The sequence below is a fragment of the Babesia bigemina genome (assembly GCF_000981445.1).
Source record: "Babesia bigemina genome assembly Bbig001, chromosome : III".
In the NCBI taxonomy this organism is placed as follows: domain Eukaryota; phylum Apicomplexa; class Aconoidasida; order Piroplasmida; family Babesiidae; genus Babesia; species Babesia bigemina.
The window spans coordinates 1,881,239-1,904,210 of record NC_027218.1 but is presented as its reverse complement, the minus strand read 5'-3'; the positions used below and the strand labels follow the sequence as shown (position 1 = coordinate 1,904,210).

General features: G+C 56.4%; 11 protein-coding genes across 11 annotated transcripts; 5 read left to right on the top strand and 6 right to left on the bottom strand.

Annotated features, from left to right (window-relative positions):
* Positions 1-94: 94 nt before the first annotated feature.
* BBBOND_0307820 (membrane protein, putative) lies at positions 95-730 on the bottom strand (the record flags this gene model as incomplete). Its single annotated transcript, XM_012913610.1, has 1 exon — positions 95-730. One exon carries the CDS (start codon positions 728-730, stop codon positions 95-97), a length of 636 nt encoding a protein of 211 aa, XP_012769064.1.
* A 495-nt stretch (positions 731-1,225) lies between these two features.
* BBBOND_0307810 (mRNA capping enzyme, large subunit family protein, putative) lies at positions 1,226-3,388 on the top strand (the record flags this gene model as incomplete). Its single annotated transcript, XM_012913609.1, has 1 exon — positions 1,226-3,388. The coding sequence occupies one exon, from the start codon at positions 1,226-1,228 to the stop codon at positions 3,386-3,388; it is 2,163 nt and encodes a 720-aa protein (XP_012769063.1).
* Positions 3,389-4,687: 1,299 nt separating this feature from the next.
* On the bottom strand, positions 4,688-9,851 carry BBBOND_0307800 (LCCL domain containing protein, putative; the record flags this gene model as incomplete). The annotated part of the gene is made up of 10 exons (XM_012913608.1): positions 4,688-4,819; positions 4,859-5,951; positions 5,988-6,584; positions 6,621-8,583; positions 8,623-8,934; positions 8,972-9,059; positions 9,099-9,361; positions 9,397-9,475; positions 9,514-9,587; positions 9,623-9,851. The coding sequence occupies 10 exons, from the start codon at positions 9,849-9,851 to the stop codon at positions 4,688-4,690; spliced, it is 4,830 nt and encodes a 1,609-aa protein (XP_012769062.1).
* A 120-nt stretch (positions 9,852-9,971) lies between these two features.
* On the bottom strand, positions 9,972-11,179 carry BBBOND_0307790 (hypothetical protein, conserved; the record flags this gene model as incomplete). Its single annotated transcript, XM_012913607.1, has 7 exons — positions 9,972-10,040; positions 10,116-10,228; positions 10,283-10,395; positions 10,536-10,693; positions 10,801-10,881; positions 10,925-11,071; positions 11,114-11,179. The coding sequence occupies 7 exons, from the start codon at positions 11,177-11,179 to the stop codon at positions 9,972-9,974; spliced, it is 747 nt and encodes a 248-aa protein (XP_012769061.1).
* Positions 11,180-11,850: 671 nt separating this feature from the next.
* Positions 11,851-12,792, top strand: BBBOND_0307780 (SYNTAXIN, putative; the record flags this gene model as incomplete). The annotated part of the gene is made up of 3 exons (XM_012913606.1): positions 11,851-12,407; positions 12,450-12,640; positions 12,677-12,792. 3 exons carry the CDS (start codon positions 11,851-11,853, stop codon positions 12,790-12,792), a joined length of 864 nt encoding a protein of 287 aa, XP_012769060.1.
* Positions 12,793-12,827: 35 nt separating this feature from the next.
* BBBOND_0307770 (ribosomal protein L14p/L23e , putative) lies at positions 12,828-13,428 on the bottom strand (the record flags this gene model as incomplete). The annotated part of the gene is made up of 2 exons (XM_012913605.1): positions 12,828-13,098; positions 13,268-13,428. 2 exons carry the CDS (start codon positions 13,426-13,428, stop codon positions 12,828-12,830), a joined length of 432 nt encoding a protein of 143 aa, XP_012769059.1.
* An 816-nt stretch (positions 13,429-14,244) lies between these two features.
* On the top strand, positions 14,245-16,062 carry BBBOND_0307760 (glutaminyl-tRNA synthetase family protein, putative; the record flags this gene model as incomplete). The annotated part of the gene is made up of 1 exon (XM_012913604.1): positions 14,245-16,062. The coding sequence occupies one exon, from the start codon at positions 14,245-14,247 to the stop codon at positions 16,060-16,062; it is 1,818 nt and encodes a 605-aa protein (XP_012769058.1).
* Positions 16,063-16,214: 152 nt separating this feature from the next.
* On the top strand, positions 16,215-17,018 carry BBBOND_0307750 (membrane protein, putative; the record flags this gene model as incomplete). The annotated part of the gene is made up of 3 exons (XM_012913603.1): positions 16,215-16,470; positions 16,506-16,730; positions 16,771-17,018. The coding sequence occupies 3 exons, from the start codon at positions 16,215-16,217 to the stop codon at positions 17,016-17,018; spliced, it is 729 nt and encodes a 242-aa protein (XP_012769057.1).
* A 120-nt stretch (positions 17,019-17,138) lies between these two features.
* On the bottom strand, positions 17,139-19,022 carry BBBOND_0307740 (hypothetical protein, conserved; the record flags this gene model as incomplete). The annotated part of the gene is made up of 2 exons (XM_012913602.1): positions 17,139-18,352; positions 18,767-19,022. 2 exons carry the CDS (start codon positions 19,020-19,022, stop codon positions 17,139-17,141), a joined length of 1,470 nt encoding a protein of 489 aa, XP_012769056.1.
* A 229-nt stretch (positions 19,023-19,251) lies between these two features.
* Positions 19,252-21,127, bottom strand: BBBOND_0307730 (protein kinase domain containing protein, putative; the record flags this gene model as incomplete). Its single annotated transcript, XM_012913601.1, has 2 exons — positions 19,252-19,924; positions 19,962-21,127. The coding sequence occupies 2 exons, from the start codon at positions 21,125-21,127 to the stop codon at positions 19,252-19,254; spliced, it is 1,839 nt and encodes a 612-aa protein (XP_012769055.1).
* A 234-nt stretch (positions 21,128-21,361) lies between these two features.
* On the top strand, positions 21,362-22,305 carry BBBOND_0307720 (thymidylate kinase, putative; the record flags this gene model as incomplete). The annotated part of the gene is made up of 6 exons (XM_012913600.1): positions 21,362-21,429; positions 21,467-21,549; positions 21,586-21,697; positions 21,733-21,823; positions 21,861-22,118; positions 22,162-22,305. The coding sequence occupies 6 exons, from the start codon at positions 21,362-21,364 to the stop codon at positions 22,303-22,305; spliced, it is 756 nt and encodes a 251-aa protein (XP_012769054.1).
* Between the last annotated feature and the right edge of the window lie 667 nt (positions 22,306-22,972).

The following is a 22,972-nucleotide window of genomic DNA, read 5'->3' as shown; positions in this document are numbered from 1 at the left end:
CATTATGCATATAATTATACAAGATACTTCATCACCATGTCATCACCAACGCAAAATGAATTTTACTGATAATTAAAGGCTGTAATCATACCGGTCACATCACCTTCTTCGACAGGAAGAAGCTTCTGAAGTACAGAATAAAGCATATGGTGGAGATGACCACAAAAACACTGTTTGCAATGGCGAACTTGGTAAGCATGTAGTAGGCGTCGGCTGCCTTTTTGCTGGTGCGGTCCATGGAGCGGCTTCCGGTGAGTTGCGCCTTGTGGAACGCGCTGAACTCGTCGATGGCGTTTTGCAAGTGTGCATCGACGGGGTCCAAGTGGGAACTCTTGGCGATAATAGAGTAGTCCCTGGCATCGGCTCCCGACTTGATGGAAACCCCGACGTATATGTCATAGTGCGGAGCAGTGATGCAGCAGATCACCGATATACCGTGTATGGCAGTAAATGACACGGATAGGTGCTTGATTAGGTTGCTCTCTTCATATATGGGCTTATCAGCTCCCTCTTCCTTAATTGTAATCGCGATACCCTGTTCCTGCCTAACGTCGAAGGCGTGTACGGCGATGTGGGTGTACATCTCCTTTTTAATCGGCTCCGTCAGACAGAGCCGCTTGTTCGCGGTGATGAGCGTAGCGACATCCAGGTAACCTGCATAGGCAGATTTAAATCCGAAACACGAGGCCGCTGCTGCAGCGAGCAGAGCCCGGCAAACAGTAATCTGCATCGTACCAAAGTACCGAAAAGAGCCCCAATTAAGAATATACGAGCCTGTGGATAATATTCAAGCACAGGTCTCTAATAGCAGCATGGCGGCTCCGAAAGCAGACTGCTGTCTTGCGCGATGACACATCCGCCAGAGACGGAAATGTACGACAACCAGAGATGTGTATCCCGCTATTATGGCAGGATAAACGGTTAGCCGATTGCCAAATTGCGTTTGAGATGGTTTTGGCCTTAAACGCGTGCTCAAGGTGGTGTGTTGTGGTGTAACGCCGTGACACTGGTTTAGACACGAGTGACGACAAGCAGTGCAGTTCGGCCCAGCAACAAGTGCTTGCGAATATACACACCACTCGACACGCAGGTGTGGCATCCTAGGGGAGATGTGGGCATTGGTCACTCTCGTTGTACGGTCGCCGGCCGGCACATCGCTGCTGTGATTTTTGCCTCGGAGAGGCACCGTTGAAGACCCTAACCACGGATACGGATGTCTTAAACAATGGAGCTAAAGATTCCAAAGAAGAGTGGCTCGGCTGAGCCGCTGCCGTCGCCAGTCGATACCGCCCCCAAAAGGCGCACTCCTAGGGTCCTAACAACTCGCTCCAACCCTCTCGCCATAGAGGGATGCTCGGTTTTCGGAGTTTCGAACTCCGCTGCAACTGTAAGTGGCGCGGTTGAGCGTTTGGTGAGGGAGAGCATGGCATGCACTCGTGATCCACTCTCCGTTCGATGCGTCTTTCACATTGGGCGGCTGATGGGTCTCACGCAGAACCGCGACATCGTCCTCCCCGTCGAGACTGAGTGCGTGCTCGACAACAATGATTCGAAGGTGGCCTTCATACCGGAGGTGCCTCCGACGTGCATTAACGCACTGTACATGGACATGTTTACCAACCAGGCTGGTGGTCACCGGCTCGCGCCAGACTCCGACCACGTCGAGGTGGAAATAGTATCGTCGTCTAACGTGGACCAGCGCACCCCGGGGGACGCTTTGGAGGGCTTCCACCACACCCGGATATACCGGGTGCCGTACAGCACCGACGAGGGCCTGCGCCTTTCCGAGATGCAGTGCTGTGATCATAACGTGCTGAACACCATGCACGTCTATCGGCCGCAATCGCAATACCACTATCGGCTCCAGACATCCTCAGCCGTCGCTAAAGAAGATGAAAGCGATGGCGTCGGCCTGGGCATGACCCTGAAGTTGTGCTTCCGATACATGCGCAACTACAAGACGACTGCCGTGAGTGAAGAGAAACTCGTCAGGTGGGAGCTGAACATCGTCGACCACTGGGACGTTGTTCTGAACGACGAAATGACGCAGCTGCCCATCGAGCGGCTTTTTGAGTGTTTCACGACGTGCCTGGTCAGCAAGCACTCAGACATGTCGGCCTTCCCGTTTTTCGACCGCGAGGTTGTTGAGGACGGGCGTCGCCACTATGTGCAGCTATCTGTGCACGGTTCCCAGCTGGGTAAACAGTTTCAGCGGTTGACGGAGTGCAAGGCAAATCGGTTCGGCTACATAGTGTCGCTGGTGCACAGCAACCTCCGCATGATCCTCGACAGCTTCGACTCGATGTCGGTGGATGAGGTGCCCACTGCCGACTTTTACCCTAATCTTTTCGGTGACACTGCCGAGGCCGTGCAGTTCCACTACGACACGCGCAAGCTGGTGCGCCAAAAGGGCTCGGCCATCGAAGCGCTCCGGCGCCACAACAACCTGGTGAAACGTGTGATGATCGCGTGCTACGTTCGGCGCAAAGACACCGTCCTGGACCTCGCCTGCGGGCACTGCCAGGACCTGGATAAGTACGCTACCGTGGGCATAAGTCACGTGATGGGCATCGACATATCGCTGTCCGAGATTATGGAGGCCCGCCGCCGCTACTCTGAGCAGTTGCGCGGTCGCCGTTTCCGTTTCAAAGCGGAATTCCATCATGGCAACCTGCTGGACGACAGGGTGTACGCCACGTATGTGAGGAACAAGAAGTTCGACGTGGTGTCCATGCAGCTGGCCATCCACTACATAATCTCCGACGAGGCCAGCGCGAGCATGATGCTGCGCCACATCCACCAGGCGCTGGGTGATAAGGGGATTTTCATTGGCAGCACTGTGTGCTGCAATGCCATCGCAAAGGGCCTGATTGCCAACCCGCCGCATCAAACGTCGGACGATGCGGGGCAACGATGGGACTTCGGCAATTCCATCTTTAGGGTCACCATGGAAGATGCGTCGATGGAAAAACTGTTCGACGCCGCCACTGGTCAACCGTACCCGCCTGATGCGCTCATCAGCCGCTTAGAGAACCAATGGGGTCTGAAGTATCACTTCTTTTTGATGGAGTCCATAGACGCGAGCGAGTACGTCGTCCCGTGGAGGTCGTTCGCCGAGCTGTGCACCCGCCTCGGCTTCCGCCTACTGGAGACGTTCACGTTTCCGGAATACATGGAGCGCGCTCCCGCGCTGTTCAGGAAGCTGGAAAGCTCTCTAACGGCTAATGTGTTGGAGAATGTGTTGCATCACCTCCGCGTGATGTCTACTGTGGAGATGTCCACGGAGCAGCGGGAGGCGTTCATGCTGTACCGCATCTTCGTTTTCGAGAAGGTTACTGGACGCGACAGGCTGTATATGCAGGGCGTGAAAATACGCCGTTCGTCCTGACACCGCATTGGTGTTGGGTCGTGCGCGTCGTCGCTGCGCGCTCTTAACTCGCCGCCAAAGACTTTCGCGGCTGTATCGAAATGGGAGGTGTGCGTAACACGCTGCACGCGTATGGTCTGACCACTAAGCCACACATAGCACGTAAATTCGGTCTATCGCTTAGCAGACTAGACGCTAACGGGATAACGCGGCGCCTGAAAGATGTGTACGCTAGCACGTTGAACAAGCTCAAGCTTTTGGACACTGAAAACATACTCTCCACTCCCGCCGACCCATGTACGCTCGTGGAGTACACCCGCGCCGTGAAGGTCCCGATGGACCTCAGCGTGATGCAGCAGAAGGTGGAGGGCTTGAAATACCTGGACGACCCCTCCATTTTCGACGAGGACATTGCACTTATCGTGGAGAATGTGAAGGCGTACAACAAATCGGATTCGGCGCAGTACCGGGCGGCATTGAGGCTTGAGGAGACCTATGCCTCTCTTCGCCCTGAGATGGTGAAGCAGATTATTAGTATGCTGGATGTAAAGACCAAGCGGGCGTCGCAAAACGCGAACCGTGCGCCTGCAGAGTCGGCTGCGGTCTCCAAGGACGACACAAGTACGTTTTCTAACTTCTGTGTGCGTCATCTCCATGCAGCCGCCGTTACCAAAACATCTTCACTATACCGTTTTCCCGGCGTCACCTCTGCGGCAAAGCGCCGTCGTATTCGTAAGGTGTCTATATCGCAAGACTCGTGCAATGACAAGCCCACGCCACGAGATCCACCAAAAACACATCCCATGACCGACGCCATCAGTAAGGCTCTGACGAACGAATCGCAAGCGCGCGAACCTCTGGGAACGGCGCTGACCGCACCGGGAGGCCTGCTAGGTGCGCTGAAGGCTATGGCGTCGTTGTACGCCAGTCTGTGTGAAACGCCGTACGCGAAGATGTCGTGGTTCGACAGCCTGGTGGACCCGTACCGCCGCCTTTTGAAGGAATTCGAGTACATGAAGTATTCGACCCCAGACCGGGCGAAACAGCCCGTGGACCCCAACGCGGGGGCGCTGCTGATGCGCCGCCTGAAAAATGAGTCCTACAAGGACAGCATTTTGAAGTTTGTGGGCCGCGAAAACATGCAGCGCGTGAACGCGATGTTTCCGAATCTCATGGAAACGTTGAGTGACCTTCACGTGAACCCTCACCTGATTGTCACCCGCACCGATTTAAAGTTCTGAAATACGGAACAGTCGTTACATTATTGTACAAAATTGTTGCACTTTGGCATACATGTCGGCCGGGTTCCCCGACTCGGCCCTACACTAGGCTGTTACACTGCGCTAGGCAGCTGGAGGTCTCTAGCGCCATCAGGTTCTTGTCGAGCGGCCCGTTTTCTCGGTGGCCGCTGCCGCAGCAGAGCTTGCACGCCTGTCTCAGGCACTGCCGGTCCTGACGCACAGTTGTTTCGCGAACCATCGTTGAACTCACCCCTTCGCAGTGGTCGAAGCCGACCCCCTTGAGCGACACGCAGCTGCTGACGTATGAGAGGAACCTCTCGAGGTAGCTGTGGACGAGGTGGTTGTTTTTCTGGCACTCCGCCACGCATGCCTGCTGGTGGACGTCACCCAGCAGCGTCGTGTGGTAGCTGCAGCACGGCGCGCAGAAGCTCTCGGCGCACACGTGCGCGTTCCCCTTGTTGCGATACATTTGCCTGCAGAGCCCCACCCTGCTGAGTATGTGCACGTTTTCGACGCACGGCTTCCACAGGTTGGCGGCGGAGTACTGCTGTATGAGGTTGGTGGCGGGAAGCGCCTGGTTGTTTTCTTCGGGAGAGATGTGCAGGGTGTCGAAGTAGCTGGAATCACAGGCGCTCGCCTTGAGTCCCAGTCCGAAGCCCAAGGCGCTGTCGTCACCTATCTCGGCGCTGCACTCGAAGTCAGCATTCTTGAAGATACTGGTCAGGAACGACCCGTGCTCGACGTTGTTGTGCACCTTAACCGATATGCTCTTATCGTCGATTGCCACGTTCATGACATTCCACTTCGAAACAGCAAATGCGGCTGGCACTGTCACGAGCACCTTGGCTGCGCCTGCCTGTATATGCCTGATTCTGAGCTCCTTCCAGCTTATCTCCACCAACACCATGTTGTTTATATCAGCGTAGCGAACTACCGCGCCGAGGACGCCTCCCTCGCATGTGGGCAGGAACCTGAACTTCATGTGGCCATTTCTGCACATCCTGGCGTTCTTGAGCAGCGCTATTGAGCCGATATCCAACGCGTCCTGAGCGGAGTGGCGCTGGTGTATCGCTTTGTGCTTTCCCCCAAGGATGTCTTTGAATCGCCACGAAGTTGCGTGCACATGGTGAGGGGTGACGACGGTGTACGCACTGCTGAACTTCCCGTCGAAGTTTTCGTTGTATGTGCAGCACTTGAGCGTCTTAAGCCTTGCCTCGTTGGACGTACGATCCTCTTTTACTTGCGCCTTTGGCGAGACGCTGAAGTGGTCGTAGTAGAAGTTCCCGTTGCTGCCGCACGAATACAGTCCCACCGCACCGTGCAAGAATGACGTGTCCAACACCCTGCGACAACGTGCATGCCATATTGCTGAGTTTTACCTGAGTATAGTCTTGTCGTCGCACTTGATTACGACAGAGTTGCTGGTTGCCGAAATGTCCACAGCGATCCACTTGTTTTTCTGGTATCCTTCATCCGGGTTGGTTGCCAGGACGAGAGCAACTCCGTCTTGCACCTTAATGAGCTGCTTGTGGCTCTGCCGCGAATTCATGACGAAAAGGTAGAAGTTAAATTGATCCTGCACCCGGAATGCCACGCCTACCGCTCCATCGTTTTTAGCCAACACGTCGACCTTGAGGTCGAAGTCGAAGTACCGACGGTTGTTCAGGATTGCGAACGCCCCTTCCCCTAGCAACGAGCTGTCCACATCGCTGCTCTGCACCATGTAGCTTTGGTGGCCTTCGAACGGTGCGTCCGAGTATCCCCATCGGCTCTCACCCCCCGAAGTCATGCTTGTGTCGTAGACCCTGAATGTTTTTGAGAAGGCCATTTTGGTGTAGTCCAAGGTGATTGGCGCTTCGCTTTCTACCCCTTTCGCCTGTTGTTCATGCAGTAGCCTTTCATAGTTCGTTTTATGCGATTCCTTCACTTCCTTTAGATGCGTGGCCTTCTGAGAAGCTACCTCCACGCGGTCAAACCTGTAACACTGTGATTCATGCAACTAGATAACCCACATCGTGTTCATTTGCTTCTCCTGGTGCCGTGTAATTGACTCGAGCGGCTTTATGTACTTCTTGGCTCGGCTTACCAAGGCGGCGATGTTCCTGACGGTGTTGACCACAGTCTTGGGGTCCATCCCATACATGGCGTTCATCTCGGTGAGCACCTTGGCAGCCTCGGTTTTCGTGTTGGGATCCAGATCGGTAATGTCCATAACTTCGCTTTCATCGGGTGCCCCCTTGGAGTCCGCCTTGTCTCCCTCTTTTGGGACAGGCTTTTCAACTGCAGTCGACTGGCCTTTTCCTTCAGACTTTCCCGCTTTCTCATTCTCTTTGTTGGGCACCTGCAAAAATGACCCGTGCGTTTGCACGATTGGGCATAAGCGTTCCCGAGGCAGTATTCGAATGCTGAATTTGGAGGGGGGGCCCGTGTGCTCCACTTCCTTTTCATCATCTGGCATCTGGGCGTCCAAAATGTCCTTTGCGCCCTGCCACGCCTTGTTGTACGCATAGCTCTGTATGCCATTCTCTGTTCTGCCGCTGTAGAACGGCAGACCGCTCTCAACGGCCACCGTGAATGTCCCCCTGCTTGCGATGACTCCGGCGTGGATTGCGGCCCTGCATATTGAGCTCCGTTCGCTGTACACTCCATCAACTCCGTACACCGGCAACTCTTTCCTTTCGGCGCAGTGCTCCGAACACCTCACAACGATGTTGGTGTTGGTGTTTGCCACCAAAGCCTCGGTTTTGTCGATCCTGTCATCACACTTGATGTCGATCGGCACCACGTTGTCGTCCGTGATGTTGGTTGAGCACACAATAGCCTCCACGTTGGCCGCCTCCAGATCGAACTTTTCCACTTCTCCCGTCTCTAAAGACAGCCCGGCTGCATTGTGGTTGACGGTGTGCAGAGCTTGCGTGACTTCATCGGTTTTGTCACCCGGCGCATTCGTCTCAATTATGGCCGAATCCGTCATGAATGAGAAAATGTTCATCAGGTCTCTGAACTTGTGCGAGTTCCCAAACTTGTACGCCAGCGGCACGTAGTGTTCGGTTTTTTTCTCGAAGCCCATGATATACAACGCCTCTTTGAGCCCATCCAGTTGGTGCTTGGACTTGACCACCAGCGGCTCCAAACCGAAAGCGGCGCACTGGTACCTGATTGCTAGCGGAGAAGTCATGCTCTGCAGTGACTGAGGCGCCGCATGCGCATCCTTGCCGTTCCATATGAACATGGACGTCTGGGAGTTCATATCACAGTACACCCGCAGAGGATGCTTCGAGCACCGCGGCTGGATCCAGTAGAATCCGGAAGTCGGATTCCCCATCATCTGCTTGATAACATAGCAGTCCTCTGCCGCGTTTTTCATGGTTTCACCAACAGTGGAGTACATCACTTCCGTGTTTGCAGACTTGTCGCACAACGAGGACGCCTGTATTTGCTTCCAGAGCGCAGTTTCCTTCGTATGCACCCTTTCTAGCGTCTTGTCATACTCTTTCTTGTCCTGCATGCAGGCATCGGTCTCGTCTAGTGTGTCATTGAGCGTCGCCATTTCATCCATGATTTCTCCTGTCATGTTATGTATTTCGTCTTCCATGTTTTTTATCACATGTGCGAGTCCAGGCTCGAATTCCGAGACGTAAGATACGAAATATTTGTCTCTAGCATCTGGGGTGTTTGCTGCTGCCCTGCAGTTGCCCAGCACCGTTTCCATGTTGCTGGTGAGCACCTCCACTTCCCTTATTCCATACACAAACCCTCCCTCCACTTTACCCATGGAATGATGTGGTCTGAGCATGACGATTCTCAGCTGCTTGAACGCCTTCATCGCCAGCGTGTCTATGGTGATGTGGTCGGAGTTCGACACGTTCCGGGCGAGCTCCTTAAACACGATGTTATCGGTGCTGCCCTCTATTATGTAGGTCGTGGGCTGGTATTCCCAGTCAATTCTGACTCTTGCTGCGTGCACCGACTCCCCTACAGGCACAGTTCAGGCGGACGTATATCGACCCTTACCGAAGTTGATGGTCAGGTTCACGCTGTGTATGTTTGAATCGAGGAACAGCTCCGACGCCCAGTACGTCTTCACATCACCGTCCATAGCAAGCTCCGCGCCATGCCTATCCGTGGTACTGGAGGCAACGATTTGTATCTTGGATTTCATGATGTTTAGGAGGTTGCCCATGCCGGCCTTGTCTTCGTAGAGCGCCGCCTGCGTCATGCAGAGGTCGCTGACGTTCTTCAGCGCAAGCTGCCCATTTCCCATGAACTCCCACCGACACTGCTCGTCACCCTCGTCATTGCACTCCGTGATTACTAGGGCCCCAACTGACAAAAGTGACACTTCCGGTATGCCCTAACTTACTTTTGTTTGGGCTGACTGACGTTAGGCACTTGGGTGGCGATGTAATGGCGCTGACCAGCCTTTGTCTGGAATCGTGCCTCCATAGATCCTACATCGCATGTGACATCGGGAACTACGAGCGCCTTACCCTGCCGTCCGCAGCTGCTATGGCGTGGGTGCACAAATCAAGTACAACGCGTGTGTTGTTTTCCGTGCGCCCCTCCTCCAGTTGCAGGCACATCTCGCCCAGCGTCGTTGATATGCCGGACTTGATGACGAACATGGGATCGCCCGCCCCGACGATGTGTATTTCCCTGATGCCGAAGTATTCGTTGATGGCACCCCTCAGTGTGAGTCTCACATATCTGGCCTCCACTGGGAGATCCAACTTGAACACCTCCTTGTACGATGCTGCATACGTCCGTAACTGGGCCACATTAACCTACGCTTGCTCTCGAAAGTCTCCCGGAAGGGCATGACAACGTTGAAGCTGTCCTGTGTGATAGAAGTCGATATTTCAACTTCCTGGCACGGATGTGCAAAAATATCGCAACTCTTCTTACCTTGGGTGCGTATTCCCATATTACCTCGATTTGCGATACCTTGGCCAGGTCCCACAGTTCTCCGGTCCAAGACACTGCGCCTGTGAGCGACGGCGTAACCTTCACCTACCGAAGTCGGTCGACGTGTGGCTGCCGGCGCTGCACCAGTAAGAAGCGCCGATTTGGAAAGCTCTTGCCGGGCCAAACTTCTGCTCGTCGTCCGTATTGGTAACGTACACCGACGTCGCCGTAGCGTCCTTGAATGTGTAAAATTCGTTGGCGTTGCGCGTGCACACCAGGTGCGCTAGCGCTGCGATAATAAGCGGCAGCCATTGCTGCGCTTTATGTAACACTTCCATTTTATGTTTTGTCGCAGGTCGGTAGGATTCCGCTACGACATCGCACATGTGTACGATGTCGGGAATGACATGCGGTGTGTCTAATCGGTGTTTATGCTGCTCATTACGTTTTTCTAATAGCTAGTGTCGCATTAGCTTTCTGATTTTGTGATGTGTGCCGGAAAACCGTTCGTCCAGCAGTGTGACGGTCTCCTCCCTGCCCAGTGGTGAATTCATGTGATGTTTTGCACCCACTTGTTATTGATTTCGACAACTTTTAGATACCTCAGTGATGCCAATTTGGAAGACCCTGAATGTGTCTGGCAATCGCGCGTTTTCCGGCTTACCAGTCTGCCCGAACACCTGTATCCCCGACTGCGATATCTCCTTCAGCTTCACTGGTAGACACCTGTGATGTTTGTTACGCGCTGTTACCAGTGTTAGTATCGCACCTTTTGCGCTCAACCGCCTTGTCAAAGAGGTGCTGGTACAGTTCGTTGACCTGTTCCAGCTTTGCGCGCCTTTTGACCAGGGCCGGTATGTCGTCGAACTGCTTCTGCGATATCTGCGCATTGATTGATCAGATCCGACCGCACTTACAGGCTTGAAAGCCATGTCCGGTGTTGTGGGAGTCTCGGCCTTTGTTGGCGTCACGTCGAGGTTGCTGCTGTCATCGCATTGCACGACATGATCGAAGACACCAACCCTATGGCCGTTAGCGGGGTCAGAGGCCGCGCCGTCTCCACTTCTTCCACCTCTTGTACCTCGAATTCCTCGCCGTTCCATATGGCCTGGTAATGCATCCCCAACATCTCCATGGAATGGGTGTCGTCATCCACCTTGGCGTGCGGTTCGATCATTCGCTGCACGTGCATAATAATGGCACTAACGCTGTAACACTGGCAATCACGCATTCACGTTCAATTTTACATCATTGCAGCACAAACAGTCCCTCAGACTCTCGTCGTACCTCGAAGTTTTTGAGTGACGCCGATAGTGTGAGCTGGTTCCCGATAACATTTACCAGCTCCTTACGCGCCTCGTACAGCTCCTACAGGCAATGTTACACCACTACTAGCAAATTCTGGACCTACCGCGAGATCGCGCGTTATTTTGTTGATTTGCGCCTTGAGGTCTTGACAGCGGCCGTGCAGTTGGAAGACATCTGGACCGAATACCGCGCCCAATTCTGCCGTCAGCTTTTTTTCAACCAGATCCAGGTCGTTCCCAACATCCGCAAACTGTACAATCGTGCCGTCGTTGAATGCCACGATCTAACTTACCTTGTTGCGCACGAACTCCAGCGCATCCTCCACTGCCTGCGGCTGCCGCAACCGGCTGCTGGCCATCACTGAGGGATGTCAATTCGCCAATCTATATTCTCAATCCCGACGCAATGAGCCTATCTCTTATCAACATGACCCAGGGTGTATGTCTGTTCAGCGAACGGCGATGCCGGGCGTGCCTTTTTATTCGCCTAAACTGAACTTTGCGTTGACGGTAGAATCCAGAGTTAACCGTGTCGCCAGCCTATATTGTGTCCTCGTGTCTATTTGTACCCTTATGGCTGTAATTGGTGTGATCGGCCGTTGCCCGGTACAACGCTTCCATGTATGTCTTTACAGAAAGACATCGTTGTTGGCTATCGGTGGCATAAGCGCCTATGGCAAGGTTCAGCCACACCAGATCTAAAATTTGTGCTATATTCGATGGATTGAAGTGCGATGTGCAAGTCCTTTTGTACGGCTGCAGCTTTCCCGCGGACTTATTCGCCGGCCGTCCCTCTAGGCACCGAGACACCGCCGTCCAGGGATCACAAAATTCCAACTGTGTACAGCGGCATTGCCACACAACGACCGCTTCTGCGCGAATAGCATGCGTGGACTTTACACATCGCTCGTTAAAGTGCTAAACGTGTAGCCGCGCGCACGCCGGGCTGTAGTGGCTCGAGCCGTTAAGCCGCTTATGGTGGACCTCGTAGCCGCCCTCAGCATTCATGTGATTCAGACGCCATCCCGCAATGGTGAGCGGTGTAAACCGCACTAATGTGTTCCTCCAGGAGGTTGCGCGCAACTCTCCGGTGGCGGCCTCGTCGGCATCTCCGTCGGCGGAGCCATCGCAACTCGAGGTTGACGCCCAGCGTTTGAGCGTGGAGCTGTCGAAATGCGGCATGAAACTGTCCGAGCTGACGGCGCTGGCGCGCAAGCGCAGCATCTACGTGGACCACACTGCGGAGATTGAGCGTCTGACTGGGGAGGTAAAGGAGAGCATAACGGCCGCGTCCAACCGTATCGACGCCTTCGAGTCTCGCATGAACAGCGTGCGCCACAAGAATGAGCACATGCGCCAGCATTACGAGAACCTGCTCGGCTCCCTGCGCAAGGAGCTGTGCGAGCTGACGAAGAGCCTGAAGGACGCGCTTTACCAGCGCGCCCAGATCATGATCCAGCAGGAGTCGCGTCGCAAGATGTACTCGCACAGCGACCTGGACCGCAACGCCATGTCGTCGGGCTACGGCCGTCGCCGCTTCACCATGCAGCAGCCCGACGAGGGCGGCCAGCAGTTCGACATCGAGAGGTAGGTGCATCTGGTGGTAAATGGGCCCTCATCGCGCTGCAGCGGCGAGCTGGAACGGCCCTCGCGCTCTGTGATTGCGGACGCCAAGGCGGAGGCGCTCGCCAACGTGCAACGCGCCATCAGCGAGCTCACCCAGATCTTCCAGCGCGTGACCACGATGGTGACGCAGCAGGACGAGATGATCCAGCGCATCGACGCGGACACCGAGGAGTCACTCAACAACGTGATATCAGGTTAGCCGACATCCGCACCGAGCCACTGTTTCGCAGCCCAGAACGAGCTGTCCCGCTACTACAAGCGCATCTCGAGCAATCGCACGCTGCTACTGAAGATCTTCTTCATCCTGGTGGCATTTGTCATAATATACATCGTGTTTCTGATGTAACTCTCCGATAATGCACTAAATTATCGTAGTTTTTTTTAAACAATAGAGGGCGCCGCGGCGGAGATTTTGGGCCACAGCTCTGCGCACTCCTTGGCGACAGGGCCGGTGATGGCGGACCCCTTCATTTCTCCCTTGGGGTTTACGATGACTCCGGCGTTGTCCTCGAAGTAGATGAAGTAGCCCTCCCTGCGCCTCCAGGCCTTGCGCTGGCGCACGATGACGGCGGGGTGGACCTTCTTCCTGAGGTCGGGCTTTCCCTTCTTGACGGTCGCGAGGACCATGTCGCCGACGGCGGCCGACGGCAGCCTGTTGAGGCAGGCGCCGATACCCTGGAAGGTCATGAATTCGATGAAGGTGGTTTGGTTATGCAACGGGTTCAGAATCGGATTGTTCGGCTGTATGAAATCATCAAGATGTTCAGGCCTATCATTGAAAATCATCACGTCATCCCGGTCCACAGGCGCGAAGAGCGTACCTTAACGGCGATGATGTAGAGGTTCTTGCCTCCGCTGTTGTCGCAGCAGTTGACGATGGCCCCCACGGGTAGACCCAGGGTAACGCGGAGCTTGTTGCCACCGGCACCTCCACGTCCTGCAGGCTATGTATTTCCGAACGGCGCGAATTACCTCTCTTCATTGTGTGAGCTTAGTAGGCTTCGAGCGCTGCCGCCCCCTACGGTGTGTTCCGATACGTCTCTGCGCTGGGTATTCGCTGCGGAGCTTCTAAATTCCGTAGCGACTGAATTTCCCTATTGTTTGGTGTGTCCGCGGCGGATGTGCTGGGCTTTGTGGGCCGTTTTGGTAGCTCGACTTCTGGGGTACCTGACGGCCTCGCCGCCTGCCCGCCACCGGCCGGTACAACGGCGGCTGGCACGCTAATGATGAGTGTTATAAGAGTTGCGCGTTTGCATGTTGTTTTACGATTTTAACTGCGGTTATTCGTGGTCTGTATATTATAAGATTTAATCGACCTTCTAGCACACAAAATGAACAAGTATATGGCGACTCTTAAGGCCTGGTGGCTCATGTTCCTTCACATAACCTCGTCCTACTGCAGCAAGATCACCGACTTTTTCAAAAAGATGGCATATGTTGTGGGTACTCGCGGCATCTCTAACGTACCGGCCAACTTGAATCTGACTTCGAGGTGAGCGGCGCGTCGCGCCGGCTGCGTGAAGGCTGGACCGCTGCTACTGCACCCTAGGTCGAAGAAACTTGCGCTATCGCTCTGCTGCAACTCGGGTCCTCCTCTCCGCGCAGTAAGCCGCTGATGACGTCGCCACCCCATTTCAGCTGCTCCGAAGGCCGGAAGTGGCGCTTCACCGACGCTTAGTGGACTCATCTGAGCCAATGTTTGCCAATTTAATTTTAGTACAACACAAGCGCCATAATTTTCGTTCGTTCGTTTTTATTTCGTTTTTCGCCCCGTCGTTTGGGGCAGTGCCGTAGAATAATGAGTGGCGTCGTTAAAGACACGACGGTGTCGAGTCGCTCCGCTGCCCACCCGGATGGGTCGGACGACATCGACCGCTCCAATTTCATTTACAAGATTGTGGAGAGCGATGTGGCCGAGGGCCGCGTGAAGGAGGTGATCACGAGGTTCCCTCCCGAGCCTAACGGCTTCCTGCACATCGGCCACGCCAAGTCGATATGCCTGAACTTCGAGCTCGCCAAGGCGTTCGGCGGCCGTACACACATGCGCTTCGACGACACGAACCCCGTTACGGAGGAGGCTATGTACATAGAGTCGATTAAGAACGATGTGAAGTGGCTGGGCTATGATTGGGGCGAGCACCTGTACTTCGCCTCCGACTACTTCCAGCAGCTGTACGACTGGGCCGTCGAGCTGATTAAGCAGGGCTTGGCCTACGTGGACGACCAAAGCGTCGAGGAGATCCGCGAGGCTCGCGGCAGCATCACCGAGCCCGGGAAGGAATCCCCCTACCGCAACCGCAGCGTGGAGGAGAACCTGCACCTGTTCGAGCAAATGCGCGACGGCGCGTTCCCCGACGGCTACTGCTGCCTGCGTGCCAAGATCGACATGGCGTCCGGTAACATGAACTTGCGTGACCCCATCCTCTATCGCATTATCCGCGCGACGCACGTCAACACGGGTGACAAGTGGGTCATCTACCCGATGTACGACTACGCGCACGGCCAATCCGACAGCATCGAGCGCATCAGCCACTCCATTTGCACCGTCGAGTTCGAGAACCACCGCCCGCTGTACGACTGGTTCCAAGAGAAGCTGGGCATCGTGCGCACTCGCCAAATCGAGTACGCGCGTCTGAACTTGACCTACTGTGTGATGAACAAGCGTCTGCTGATCCAACTGGTGAATAAGGGCCTGGTGCGCGGCTGGGATGACCCCAGGATGCCGACCATATCCGGCCTGCGTCGCCGCGGTGTCCCCGCCGCCGCCATCCGCCGCTTCTGCCGGAAGGTGGGCGTGGCCAAGCGTGAGAACCTGATCCAGATCGAGCTACTCGAGGACTGCATTCGCGAGTACATGCACGAGCACGCGACCCGCCTGTTCGCGGTTGTGGACCCGATCCTGGTGGAGATCGAGAACGTGCCCGAGGACTTCGAGGAGGAGGTCGAGATCCCCACCTACCCCAACCCCGGCACCCGCAAACTCACGTTCGGCAAGCGCATATACATCGACAGCAAGGACTTCATGGCCAACCCCACCAAGGACTTCCACCGGCTGTTCGTCGGCGGGGAGGTGAGGCTGCGCCACTGCTACTGGGTGAAGTGCACTGACGTGGTCATGAACGGCGACAAGGTGGAGAAGATCGTCTGCACCCACGACCCGAGCACCAAAGGGGGCTGCGCGCCGGCCGACGGGCGCAAGGTCAAGGCGACCATCCACTGGATAAACGAGAAGGACGCCGAGCGCGTGGAGGTACGCTGGTACTCCCGCCTCTTCACGAAGCCCGACCCCAAGGAGGGCTGCGTCGAGAAGGGCGACTGGATCAAGAACTTCAACTTCGACTCCATGCACGTCTACGAGAACAGCCTCTGCGAGCGCAGCGCCGTGTCGTCCAACGTGGGCGACCCGCTGCACTTCGAGCGGATGGGCTACTTCACCAAGGACCCCGACTCCACCGACTCGCGGTGCGTGTTCAACCTCACCGTGGGCATCCAAGACAAGTTCGACAAGGGCGCGTTCGAGCGCGAGCACAAGGAGCGCGAGCGCCAACGCCGTCTGGAGGCAGCCGCTGCGCGGCGCCTCAAGCGCGCGCCCGCGGACAAGGCAGGCGGCAAATGATCCCAATCGCCTCTTATAACTATGTAGTTTAACTCTATCGCTCTAATCGGTTCACGCCGCGTTTTGTCACGGGCCTTCCGCTGCGGAGACCCTTATGGTGCTTCCGCCGGGCTCGCCTTCGCGGCCGCGCGACCAGTTCATTGGCAGCGTCGATGACTAACCTCGATATACCGCGCCGTGCGGGGTGGTATTCACGGCTCATCGTGCTACACTATGTCTCCTCGCTCTGTGTGTGGGTCAGCGTGGAGCTGCTGCTGCTGACGTTCCTGCTTCGCCATGAGGAAGGTCACTGGCCCACGTGGGAGAGCCTGTCCAGGCTGAGCCCCGTTGCCTTCTGGACGTACATCCGCCCGCTGTTCCAGTGCGGACTCGTGGCGCAGTGTCTGATGCATGTCTACACATTCCTAGGTGGGTGGCCCCGTCGTGTATCTAACAGCGCTCAGACGGCGCGTGCTGCGGCGCATCGCTGTACCTGAACCTCGAGCAATGCGTGCGCACGTTCGCGGTGTACTTCGTCGCCATCCCGCTGCTGAAGGAGGTTGTGCCGATGCGGTCGGTGCTGCTGCCCGTGAGCGCGCTGACGCTCATGAACATCCTGAGCTGCCTGGACGCGTTGTACACGGTGCGCGGGACCTGCCACACGGTGTTGGAGTGGCTATCGCATAAGGGTGGGTTTGCTTGCTTCCTTCCTGCGTTGACCGTGTTCAGTGGTATTGGTGCTTTACCCGCTGCTGGCGTTCGAGGAGATCTGGCTGGTTCGGCAGGCGGCCCGCGTGGTGCGCAACGTACCGATCGCCCGCGACTTCCCGAGCCCTATGCCCAACGCGTACAACTTCGCCATCGACACCTACTACATGTACAGCGCGCTGCCCCTCGTGATGCTGCCGTGCTCCGTGCTCTACTACTGCTACCAGGTGCGATACCGAAGGCTAGCGCGGCGCGCCAACTCGGTCTAACATAGCTAAAAACCTTTGCAAGCGTATATACATAGATTATAGCTGGGTTTGGGTGCCGCCGGGCTGGCAGTCTGTGACCCCGGCCCGGGCGCACGCGGCTGTCGGCGGGTTTCGACAGCTTCAGCTTCTCGGCCTTATCGAAAGGCGTCTTTCGAACGATTCCGCCAGTTCCTCTAGGGCTTCGTCTAGATCGTCACCCTGCGAGTCCTGCGCCTTGTCCAGGAACCAGCCGAACCCCTCGGCGTTCTTCTCCCTCCGGTCCGTGGAGAGCTCTGCTACGTCCACGATCTCGCCGTCGCATTCCTCCGGCAGGATATCCCGGATGTGCTTGATGACCTGGTTGATGTTCTCCAGGTCGGCGTGCCCGAACATGTGGTTGGTGAAGTCTTCCAGGTTGTAGTCCGTTTTGTCGAAGAAGGCATCCTCCTCGGTCTTCCGCCTCGCGCTCTCGAACTCCTCCTCGTCAGTGCCCAGCGAGGCGTCCGGCTCAGTGGTCTCCTTGGTGATGCGAAGGTCGTAGCTCTCGAACTTGTGCGGGTCGTGCGATACTTCGGGCAACACAGCTCCCGTCTTCAGGTCGGCCCACACTTCGCGGGGCTGCGACACTGGCGCGTCTGCGCTCGACTCCCGCCGCGTCACCGACCCCTCGTGCGGCAACACGTAGAACTGCACGCCGTTGCACTCAACGACATCGTCATCGGCGGTGATGGGCATCCCGTCCTCGCCGATCACAAAACCACGCTTCCGTAGGAATTCGCGCATTTCCGGATCCAATGGCAACGGAAGGTCGACCCTGACCACCTCGTCTCTGTCCAGGATCGAACTGTCCGGTGTGTCGGGGACGTCGGTGCCGGTGCACATGGCCTTCATGGCGGTCTTCCAGTTGAACACCTGCCGCGACCTTCCCCTGCTCCTGTCGTGTCCCATGACCATAACGGCATTGTTGTACGCGATCCCCTCGCTCTCGAGGAACTCCAGGGCCTCCTGGTTGGTGGTCGGCCGCTTGCCTTCCTGGCGCCTGCTTGCGATGTGCTGCGCGAGCTCGATGATTCCCACCGCCGGCGCGCTTAAGCGTTCGGCTAGTGGCAGCGTCGGAACTCCGTCGTTCTGCTTCACGCTGTTCGCGGTGCTGCACGACGAGTCCGACCGCGATGACTGCGTTGGTTGTCTGGGCTTGGTCTTCGCCACCATCGCCTTGATGGTGTTGGTGTAATTTTTGTTGGGTGTTCCATTTTGAAAGTAATCGCAGAGTCGCTTTACGTGCCCCTTTAGCGCCTTGCTGAGCTCCTCCTCGTTGTACGTTTTGTACATCCCCGGCAAAGTCGCATCGTTGTCTCCTGCATGGTTATGAGTGCCCGACGCGGCGTTGTTTCGACCCCTTTTGAGGTATCTAAAAAGGTTGAGGCACATTTTGAATTTAATGAGGTGTTCCCGGTAGCATCACCTAGAGAATCTGGCCACACCCAACGCCACCAGGCCGCGGCAAATTCGCGGAGCCCTCAATCGAGGCACTGCTCTCAACATGATAGGCAGAATCCTACCACATTGGAGATGAGCGCCCCGGGGCTTTTAGCTGGTTTCGCAGAGCCGTTGTGGGCGGCGTAAGCCAGCCTCCAACATCGGCCATTGCTGCTGGTGTTTCGAGCTGCCTATCATGCAGCCACCTCCTGCGTGCCACGGCGCAGCTACTCCCGATGCTAGAAAACCGACACCTCACTATACAAACCACAGCGCACGTTTTCACACACCTGCCATCGACGTCACGGCGTTGTTCGGGGTATGACTTATTTGACACTTCCAGGGACTCCGCTCCCCCTTGTTCGCTGTCAGGAAGTTACGATTGTGCGTCTTGCCCTGCGTAAGGTAAAAGTCTTGGAACGAGCGGAATTTAAGGGGCGTTGTCCCCGCCTTAGGTTGCTTGATGTCTCCGTCCCTTTTTACCACGGGCTGCGCCGAAGCGACGCTCGGAGCCGCGCGCGCAAAAGGGTACTTTGCCGTCTCCATCGCGCACTGCTGCTTCTGCGGCATTCCGCTGCGTGACGCCAGCTCGCCGCGCGGTGCGGCAGTGGGCATCGCACTCGTGAGCGTCACCTGCCCGTACAATCTGGCCCGGCGCCGAGTCCGAAAACGAGCGAGACGTGCAGTATAATTAGGTGTGTACGGTTTCGCCGCGGTGTGTGGATTGTGCGGCCCTGCAGGGCACGCGTCCCGCGGCACCCGTTGTCCAGGGTGGTCACGGGAAAACAAACTGCATGTACGGCTCGTCAATGGAGGCCGGTTTGAGCGTCGCCTTGCGCAGCTGCGTCTTGAACTCAGCGAGGTCGCCTTTGAACGGAAGCGGCAGCATATCGCGCTGCCCTTTGGGGAACGCCCGCTCGAGGCTGTGGTAGGACTTAGCGATGGAGGGCTTGAGCAGCGACTCTATGTCGTCGAACCACGGGTGTTTGAGCGCCTGCTCGGCCGTGATCCTCTTATCGGGCACGAACTGCAGCATCTTCACGAACAGGTCAAGCCCCGTCTCGCTGAGCAGCTGCCTCCCGAAGTGGTCCGTGAACATCTTCCTGAGCGACGACCTGGCGTCCCTGGTCACCTTGGGCATGCTGTCGGTGAGGTACTTGAGCTGCTTGGCGAAATCGGGCATTTCATCGACCAGTGGCGCGCCCACGGTGCAGATGATGCGCATCAGGACGCTGAACTCGGTCCTTGCCCTGAACATCGGCTTGCCCAGCAGGCATTCGCCAACGCTGGCGGCGGTGGACCATATGTCCACCGCCGTGGTGTACTTGCAGTCGCCTAGCAGCAGCTCCGGCGGCCGGTACAGCAGCGTCACCACCTCCTCCGTCATCGTAGTGAGGTACCTGGCCGGGACGATCGTCGATAGCCCCAGGTCACCGATCTTCACTTGCCTGCACGAATTAGCGCATACACAAATTATTCACTCACCAGGCGCTGGGCGATTTGAGCGCTTCGAGCGAGTCGAAAACGCCGTTGGTCTTCTTCAGCAGTATGTTTTGGGGCTTGATGTCCCTGTGGATTATTCTGTTGGAGTGGATGTACGCGAGCCCCTGCAGCATCTGGTACATGATGACCTTTACGATATCCTCGGGTAGACCCGGCAGCGGGATCCTCTCGCTGCGCACGGCGATGCCCGGCCCGCCGTCCTTGAAGGCGTCGTCCTGCCGCTTCTTGAGGTAGAGCGTGCACCACTGGTTTATGATATCCTCGATGTGGTACTCGCCGTCCACGTGCTCGCTGGTGGTGCTGAAGAGGTCCATTTCGTGCGCCTTGTACTTGAGCGACGCCTCCTTGACGAACTGGCTCAGGTCCATGTCGCACAGCTCGAAGATGAGGTAGAAGGCCACGCACTTCTTCTTCGCGTCCTTCGGCGACGGCTTCGACGAGTTGCGCGGGACTAGCGTCTCCATCGCGGAGCAAAAGTCGTAGAGCCGCACGATGTTGGCGTGCGGCCTCTTGAGCGCCCTCAGTGCGTGCAGCTCCTTTATAATGTTCTGGTCGAGTCCGAAGATCTTCTCCACCGGTGAAGGCGCCTGCTGTATACGTTTCACCGCGAAGCGTTTCGTGCGATCAGCGCGTAGGTGGCAGAGGAACACGTCTCCGTAGACACCCTGGCCCAGTCGCTTGTCGAACGACAGGACGTCGGTGATGTTGCGGATGCCATTGTTTTCCGGGTCCCTGAAGTAGTTAGACTCCGCGGCGTCGAGCCTGCACGAGCTTGAGAGGCCCAAGTCCAGGCTGTCATCCACAGAGTGGCTCAACTCGCTTTCGATGTCCCCGATCAAGTCGCAGCCCCGCAAGATGCCCCCGTCCGTCACATCGCGGGCGCGTATGCCCTCCCGGAATGTCTCCGCCGCCGCCATATCGATATCCCGCTCCGTTATTGCGCCCGCCCTCGCCGTCCTGGCCGTATTACTGGCCGTTCGGGCGTAGGCGTGGTCCGCCGCCGCGGCCGCATTCGCGAGGAGGTGTGGAGGCACCTGGCCGTCGGAGTGCCCACTGCGCGAGCTCCTTCTCACGGCGGCAGCCTGCCTGAGTTTAAGGAACCCATTTCCTTGGTTATCGGCGCCCGCTCCGTGCCCCAATAGATTCATATCGTTGCACGAGCGCCCAGATACTCGCCGTGTGTCAGTCATCTAGACACACTCATTTTACGTCATATAGCCCGCTCCTCTCAGATGTGTAACTGCATTCGGTACTCAAATGTTCTAAAATTATCGGGAGCGGCGCGTTCGGTGCGATTACCCGGCAAATAGGCCGTGTCTATTGGCTGTTGTCGGTGCTGCCCCCATGCCCGGTGCGGCTTCTTCGTCGACGCGGCACAGAAGATGTCGGACAGCGCCCGTGCGAACATCCGCCTTCCTGGCAAGCTGTTTGTGTTCGAGGGTATAGACAGGTCGGTGATCGTCGTTGCGCGGTTACACGCCGTGCAGGTCGGGGAAGACCACGCAGCTGAAGCTGCTATCGCAAAAACTGACTTCCGAGGGCATCAGCCACCGGCTGCTCAAATTCCCATGTATGTGTGCCGTGATAAGACCGCTTATGAGCTAAGGTGTGGACACTAAGTGCGGCAAAGTGCTCGTGGAGCACCTGGCATCGCGCGACGCTGTGCGTTCCCGCCGTGCCATCCACCTGCTTTTCTCAGCAAATCGCTGGGAGATGATGTAGGTTTGCGATATGTGCCAGTGACGCCGTGTAGGAAGGAGGTGGTGTCGACTCTGGAGTCAGGAACTCACATTTTGATGGACCGATACGCATTCTCCGGAGTGGCCTATTCAGTGGGAGCTGAGGTACAGTCGAGTACAAAACCGCCTCAATGACGCTCAGAACCTCTCCTACGAGTGGTGTATATGGCCCGATGACGGGTTGGTGAGCCCTGACCTTGTCATCTACCTGGACAACCCGGCTACGGTCAGCGCTAGTCGCAGCAACTTCGGTAAGGCGCCCACGCAACCTTCCGCACATGCTGCTCAAGGTGAGGAGCGCTACGAGGAAGTTTGCAAGCTGGAAGCAGTACGCCGTGTGTACGACCAGTTCCGCGTCCTGCCCTTCTGGCAGTGCTTCGACGCCACGCAGTCCAAAGAGGTGCGTGAAATGCGTAAAATGTTTCGCTTCATCCCTGCCTTAGGACCTCAGCAACGAGATATACGAGGCAATAGCACCGGTTTTACGCAGCGAGCCCCGACGCCTGTCCGATACCGACCTTCACTTGCCCCGGGACGTCACGTTGACCAGCAACGGCAGCGTGCACCTGCTGCCGCCCTTTGTTTGACTCTTACACAAAAATGACTGGAAGGCGTTAAATATGTAAAACCATGTCCGTGTGTATCACGCATAAGCGCACTGACTTGTGCGACGTCGAAGCGAAAGTGAGATTCCGTTTGCGGTGTGTTACCTCGAATACAACATCGGGAAATGGTCGTGAAACGTCCCGGTGTGTCGCTGTTGCCATATGCTTGTTGTTTGTCGCTATTTGCATCAAGCCTAAGTCTGCGCCACGGTAGCGATACCGTTGTCGTTTTATCGGACACTGGAGCAGACTGCGGGATGACGCGAACCCAGTGATGCGATATATTCGCGCTGATGAGCGCCTTCCGAGCACAAAACACAACCTTCAAGCCGATATCGTAACTAAACTCAAATACAATTGGTAGTGACATCGGCCCGCAAGGCAATTGTCCTCCGCTAGTCGACCCCCTAGCGAGCGGACCCTCTAAACACGGGCAACCTCTGCGTACACCCAGGGATGATTCTATAATCCCAACCAATGTGGCGTGTTTTCGGAGCCTAAACGTTGCTGTGTGTGCCCTGCTGCTTCCAACGTATCCGTCGTTGTCTAAGCGTCTGGGCATTAATGAATCTAAAGGTTTGTCTTCTACACCCATCCGGCATCTCCGCAATATTTTACTACCGTTTTTTGTAATTCGGGCAGCGGTGTA